This window comes from Poecilia formosa, unplaced genomic scaffold, assembly GCF_000485575.1.
Source record: "Poecilia formosa unplaced genomic scaffold, Poecilia_formosa-5.1.2 Scaffold935, whole genome shotgun sequence".
NCBI classification, from domain to species: Eukaryota; Metazoa; Chordata; class Actinopteri; order Cyprinodontiformes; family Poeciliidae; genus Poecilia; species Poecilia formosa.
The window spans coordinates 1,312-8,019 of record NW_006800874.1 but is presented as its reverse complement, the minus strand read 5'-3'; the positions used below and the strand labels follow the sequence as shown (position 1 = coordinate 8,019).

Here is a 6,708-nt window from a genome sequence, read left to right as displayed (position 1 = left end):
TGACCAGTCATTGAATCTAGATTGGTTGAAATAAGTGTTTGATGATGATGAAAGTAAAATTACAGTAATTACCAAAGCACCAACATGTTTGGATGCACCTTATTTATATCATCATTATTATTGTGATGTGTCATGGCTTTTTGCCATGCTGCTATTTTTACAACTTCAACTAATTTCTTGTTAATGTGGATGTTCAACTGAGAGCAATTCACTGAATGCCTACTTGTAAACTATCTTTTTTCTGGACAAACAAAATGGAAGTTATTTATCCATCTGTCCCGCCCAAATTATTAAAACAATATATCATGTTTAAAATATTTAAAACATTATTAAAACATTTTATTCTACTATATTGTATTTGAATTTGACTGTTTCAATATATTTCCATCTCTGAAAGTGCTGTAGCAAGATGTATTACTGAAACCTGTACATCAACAAGAGTGAACTACTCTCTCCTCTCCACCTTATTCCTGGGAGGGTTACCCTGCAACCTTTATGGGGAAACCTAAGGGTTCAGAGCTGGTCTCTGAAAGGAAGAGACCAGCTCTATGAATTCATTTAAGTTTTCCTGCGTAAAAACTAATTTTCTTTTTTAGCAAATTAGTAAATTAGCAAAGGTGTCTTGTGAAAGTTTGGAGTTGCCCTAGTTGGGTTTATCATGTGTTTGTAGAGTGGACCTAAAAGCAGCAGACATGTATGTCAAGTTGAGATTCTGTGATTTTTAATAAAAAGATAAACTTACAGAAAAATAAAAAAAAATCAAATGGGATCACAACTATGAAATCCATGAGAAGATGGCGACAGGGAACAGAAGGGAGGAGTAATAGGAGTAGATGAGAGAATCCGGTGAGGGGTGACTGAGGATGTGGTGCTTACATACAGAGGAGGTTGAATGCTGAACAAAAGAACGTAACGTAGCTACGTTACGCTCTCTGATGGTGAGAGCAGGAGGCAGACTGAGGAGAGGCAGAGAGAAGGCGGCACAGGGGGAGAGTAAGAGTACACAGAGGATAAGGAAATAATTCTAACACTAAAGAAGGATTAGCCTAAACAAATAGTTAAAATAAAGGATCTTATTTAAAGTTTTTTTTGCTCAGGCGGCTTTTATTTGAGAGTAGTTACACAGGAAAGGGGAGGAAGACATGCACACTCTACAAAGTGTATTTGGCTGTAGTTCATTTTATGGACTTTACATAAATCTCACCTAATTCTTTTGGTTTAGTGATGACAATGTACTTTTTTTGTGTTCAATTAACTTAAAAGTTATAAATCTTTAACTTAAAGGAACTCTTTACTTTGACTTTAATTGAATCAATTGAGTTTAATGTCAATTTTCGTATCCTATGTCTGACCAACTCAATTTATTATGTTCATCCAACTCAATGTTACGATTACCCAACACAAATCATTAAGTTTATCCATCTCAATTCACTAAGTTTTTATAGTTTTAATAGCTTAATTTATTACGTTGACTTAACTTGACAAATTTAAGTCACTATTACTCAAATAATATACTTTACTTCAAATAAAGAAGTAAACTAATAAAGGATCTCTTATTTTTGGCGCAAGCAGCCTTTATTTTGGAGTAGTTAGACGGGAAAGTGGGGAATAACATCAGCAAAGGTCATCAGGGTGGCAGTTGAAACTGTGATAGCAGTGTTGAAGACTAAGGCCTCCTTATGTGAGTTGTGCTTTACTGTGCACCAACATAGCACCCTGCTCAGTACAGAATCTCTATGATGATGTATTAGGTGCTGTTGACGTTCAGATCTTCAGGGAAATGGAGCTGTTGCCCATGTCACCCAAATCAGTAATGATTTTGATGTCAAGACTGAACAAACATTTGCAATCGGCTATTTTGTGTATTTTGTTTACTGTAGTATTTGTGGGTTGAATAATTGAAAAGTCACAGTGGTGGATTAAATCAGTAAAACCCCACTGAAGGCCCAGGGATCAAATGTAAGGCCAGCCACTGGAACAGATTAACCACTGTTTTGTCACTTAATTCTAAGAAAAAACACATCTATAGTAAGTCAAGTTCAGTTTATTTTATTAAGGAATGCTAAATTATATGATAATTTAAAGAAATATTCAAAGGAAATGGAAAAAACAAGAGCATACATGCTGGATAATCAATCATTATATATTCTGCACCCACTGAAAAAATAAATATTAAATTAAGAATAATAGCATTTTTAAAAAATATACAATAAAATCTCATCTTGTAGTGTATTTGTAAAACGTTAAGAGTCTTAAGAGAAAAAAAAAACATGAGGATTGGATTAATTTAAGAATATAATGTACAACATTTATGTTGTATTTGAAGATCATAATCAAACTAATAAATGACAAAATATTAGTTCACAAAAATAAACATAATGTTTCATGTCATTTAGAAAATATATTCAGGATTAAGTGGCTTATATGAAGACAAGCATGAGTCCAGTTTTAATTCAACATAACTACTGAAAAAAAAGCTATGAGCAAGAAGACACTTGATTTGTTGTGAACTGCATTGGAGGTTGTGGTTGTGGTTGTAGTTGTTGAAACTGTGGTTGTTGTAGTTGCAGCAGTAGTTGTAGTGGGTGTACTTGCTGCAGTAGCTGTGGAATGTGTAGGGGGAGCAGTTGTGTCAGCAACAACTGATGGTGAAGCGGTTGCAGTAGTGGCAGCAATGTTGGTTGATCCAGAAGCAGCAGTTGTGGAAACCGTGGTGGTTGGTGCATTGGAAGCAGTAGTGACTGTTAAAGAAGCAGCGGTTGTAGTTGGTGTTGGAGCCACTGTAGTGGAAATTAGTGCAGATGAGGTTGTTGTTGGAGGCAATGTGGTTTTTGTTGGAGCTGCTGTGGTTGTTGTTGGAGCAGCTGAGGTTGTTGTTGGAGATGCTGTTGTTGTTGTTAGAGCTGCTGTGGTTGTCGTTGGTGCCGTTGTGGTTGTTGTTGCAGCAGCTGTAGTTGTTGTTGTTTGTGCAGCTGTGGTTGCTGTTGGAGCTGATGTGGTTGTTGTTGGAGCTGATGTGGTTGTTGTTGGAGCTGCTGTGGTTGTTGTTGGAGCTGCTGTTGTTGGTGTTAGAGATGCTGTGGTTGTCGTTGGTGCCGCTGTGGTTGTCGTTGCAGCAGCTGTAGTTGTTTGTCCAGCTGTGGTTGTTGTTGGAGCTGATGTGGTTGTTGTTGGAGCAGCTGTGGTTGTTGTTGGAGCTGCTGTGGTTGTTGTTGGAACTGCTGTGGTTGTCGTTGGTGCCGCTGTGGTTGTTGTTGCAGCAGCTGTAGTTGTTGTTGGTCCAGCTGTGGTTGTTATTGGAGCTGATGTGATTGTTGTTGGAGCTGCTGTTGTTGGTGTTAGAGATGTTGTGGTTGTCGTTGGTGCCGCTGTGGTTGTCGTTGCAGCAGCTGTGGTTGTTGTTGGAGCTGCTGTGGTTGTTATTGGAGCTGCTGTGGTTGTTGTTGGAACTGCTGTGGTTGTCGTTGGAGCCGCTGTGGTTGTCGTTGCAGCAGCTGTGGTTGTTGTTGGAGCTGCTGTGGTTGTTATTGGAGCTGATGTGATTGTTGTTGGAGCTGCTGTGGTTGTTGTTGGAGCTGCTGTTGTTGGTGTTAGAGATGCTGTGGTTGTCGTTGCTTCCGCTGTGGTTGTTGTTGGAGCAGCTGTAGTTGTTGTTTGTGCAGCTGTGGTTGTTGTTGGAGCGGATGTGGTTGTTGTTGGAGCTACTGTGGTTGTTGTTGGAGCAGCTGTGGTTGTCGTTGGAGTAGCTGTGGTTGTCGTTGGTGCCGCTGTGGTTGTCGTTGCAGCAGCAGTGGTTGTTGTTGGAGCAGCTGTGGTTGTTGTTGGTGCAGCTGTGGTTGTTGTTTGTGCAGCTGTGGTTGTTGTTGGAGCAACTGTGGTTGTTGTTGGGGCAGTTGTTGTTGTCGTTGGAACCGCTGTGGTTGTCGTTGGTGCCGCTGTGGTTGTCGTTGGTGCCGCTGTGGTTGTCGCTGCAGCAGCTGTGGGTGTTGTTGGAGCAGCTGTGGTTGTTGTTGAAGCAGCTGTGGTTGTTGTTGCAGCAGCTGTAGTTGTTGTTTGTGCAGCTGTGGTTGTTGTTGGTGCAGCTGTGGTTGTTGTTTGTGCAGCTGTGGTTGTTATTGGAGCTGCTGTGGTTGTCGTTGGTGCCGCTGTGGTTGTTGTTGCAGCAGCTGTGGTTGTTGTTGGGGCAACTGTGGTTGTTGTTTGTGCAGCTGTGGTTGTTGTTATTGTTGGGGCAACTGTGGTTGTTGTTGGGGCTGCTGTGGTTGTTGTCTGTGAAGCTGTGGTTGTTGTTGGTGCAGCTGTGCTTGTTGTTGCAGCAGCTGTGGTTGTTGTTCGTGCAGCTGTGGTTGTTGTTGCTGCAGCTGTGGTTGTCGTCGGAGCAGCTGTGGTTGTTGTTGGGGCAGCTGTTGTTGTTGTTGGGGCAACTGTGGTTGTTGTTGGGGCTGCTGTGGTTGTTGTCTGTGAAGCTGTGGTTGTTGTTGGTGCAGCTGTAGTTGTTGTTGCAGCAGCTGTGGTTGTTGTTGGTGCAGCTGTGGTTGTTGTTGCTGCAGCTGTGGTTGTTGTTGGAGCCGGTGTGATTGTTGTCTGTGAGGCTGTAGTTGTTGTTGATGCAGCTGTGGTTGTTGTTGCTGCAGCTGTGGTTGTTGTTGGAGCCGCTGTGGTTGTTGTCGGTGAAGCTGTGGTTCTTGTTGGGGCAACTGTGGTTGTTGTTGGGGCAGCTGTGGTTGTTGTCTGNCAAGCATGAGTCCAGTTTTAATTCAACATAACTACTGAAAAAAAAGCTATGAGCAAGAAGACACTTGATTTGTTGTGAACTGCATTGGAGGTTGTTGTGGTTGTAGCTGTTGAAACTGTGGTTGTTGTAGTTGCAGCAGTAGCTGTAGTGGGTGTACTGGCTGCAGTAGCTGTGGATTGTGTAGGGGGGGCAATTGTGTCAGTACCAACTGATGGTGCAGTGATTTCAGTAGTGGCAGCAATGTTGGTTGGTCCAGAAGCAGTAGTTGTGGAAACCGTGGTGGTTGGTGCATTGGAAGCAGTAGTGACTGTGTTTGTGGTTAGAGCCTCTGTGGTTGTTGTTGGAGCCACTGTAGTGGTTGTTAGTGCAGATGCGGTTGTTGTTGGAGGCAATGTGGTTTTTGCTGGAGCAGCTGTGGTTGTTGGTGCCACTGTTGTTATTGGAGCTGCCGTTTTTGTAGTTGGAGCTGATGTGGTTGTTGGGGTGGCTGTGGTTGTTGGTGCAGCTGTTGTCGGAGATTCTGTGGTTGTTGTTTGTGCACCGGTGATTGCTGTCGGTGCAGATATAGATGTGGTCGACGCAGTGGTAATCGTAGAAGGCGCTGTGGTTGTTGTTAGTGGAGGTGTAGTTGTTGGACCAGCTGTGGTTGTTGTTGGTACAGCTGTAGTTGTTGTTGAAGCAGCTGTGGTTGTTGTTGGAGACACTGTGGTTGTTGTTAGAGAAGCTGTGGTTCTTATTGGTGCAGCTGTGGTTGTTGTGGGTACAGTTGTGGTTGCAGTTGGAGCCACTGTAGTTGTCGCTGGTGTAGCTGTGGTTGTTGAAGGAGCCGCTGTGGTTGTTGTTGGTCCAGTCGTGGTTGTTGTTGGAGCAGTTGTGGTTGTTGTTGGTACAGCTGTGGTTGTGGTTGGAGCAGATGTGGTTGTTGTTGGAGCCGCTGTGGTTGTTGTTAGAGAAGCTGTGGTTGTTGTTGGTTCAGATGAAGTTGTTGGGGCCGCTGTGGTTGTTGTTAGAGAAGCTGTGGTTGTTGTTGGTGGTGATGAAGTTGTTGTTGAGGCAGCTGTGGTTCTTATTGGTGCAGGTGTGGTTGTTGTTATTTCAGGGGTAGTTGTTGGAGCAGCTGTAGTTATTGTTGTTTCAGCTGTAGTTGTTGTGGGTACAGTTGTGGTTGCAGTTGGAGCCACTGTAGTTGTTGCTAGTGTAGCGGTGGATGTTGAAGGACCTGCTCTGGTTGTTGTTGGTCCAGTTGTGGTTGTTGGTGCAGCTGTGGTTGTTGTTGATACAGCTATTGTTGTTGTTGGAGCAGCTGTGGCTGTTGTTCGTGCCACTGTTGTTGAAGTTGGAACAACTGTGGTTGTTGTTGGTGCAGGTGTAGTTGTTGTTGCAGGTGTGGTTGTTGTTGGAGACGCTGTGGTTGTTGTTGGAGCAACTGTTGTTGTTGGTGCAGATGTTGTTGTTGGAACCACTGTGGTTATTGTTGGAGCAGCTGTGGTTGTTGTTGGAGCAGCTGTGGTTGTTGTTGGAGCCGCTGTGGTTGTTGTTGGAGCTGCTGTGATTGTTGTTGGAGCTGCTGTGGTTGTTGTTGGAGATGCTGTGGTTGTTGTTGGAGCTGCTGTGGTTGTCGTTGGTGCCGTTGTGGTTGTTGTTGCAGCAGCTGTGGTTCTTGTAAGAGCAGCTGTGGTTGTTGTTGGAGCTGCTGTGGTTGTCGTTGGTGCAGCTGTGGTTGTTATTGCTGCGGCTATGGTTGTTGTTGGTGCCGCTGTGGTTGATGTTGGAGCAGCTGTGGTTGATGTTGGTGCCGCTGGTGATGTAGTTGGAGCTGCTGTTGTTGTTGTTGGAGCAGCTGTGGTTGTTGTTGGTGCAGCTGTGGTTGTTGTTGGAGCTGCTGTGGTTGTTGTTGGAGCTGCTGTGGTTGTTGTTGGTGCAGCTGTGGTTGTCGTTGGTGCCGCTGTGGTTGTTGTTCCAGCAGCTGTGGT

At 43.9% G+C, this 6,708-nt stretch overlaps 1 protein-coding gene across 1 annotated transcript in view; it reads right to left on the bottom strand.

The window, feature by feature from the left end:
* Positions 1-2,632: 2,632 nt before the first annotated feature.
* LOC103132147 (mucin-5AC-like) overlaps positions 2,633-6,708 on the bottom strand; it is a gene marked incomplete at its 5' end in the record, with an annotated part of 5,306 nt that continues 1,230 nt past the window's right edge. The window contains 2 exons of the mRNA XM_016667175.1: positions 2,633-3,011; positions 4,763-6,327. Of these exons, the coding sequence (XP_016522661.1) occupies positions 2,633-3,011; positions 4,763-6,327 (1,944 nt within the window). The remainder of the gene's footprint in view (positions 3,012-4,762; positions 6,328-6,708) is intronic.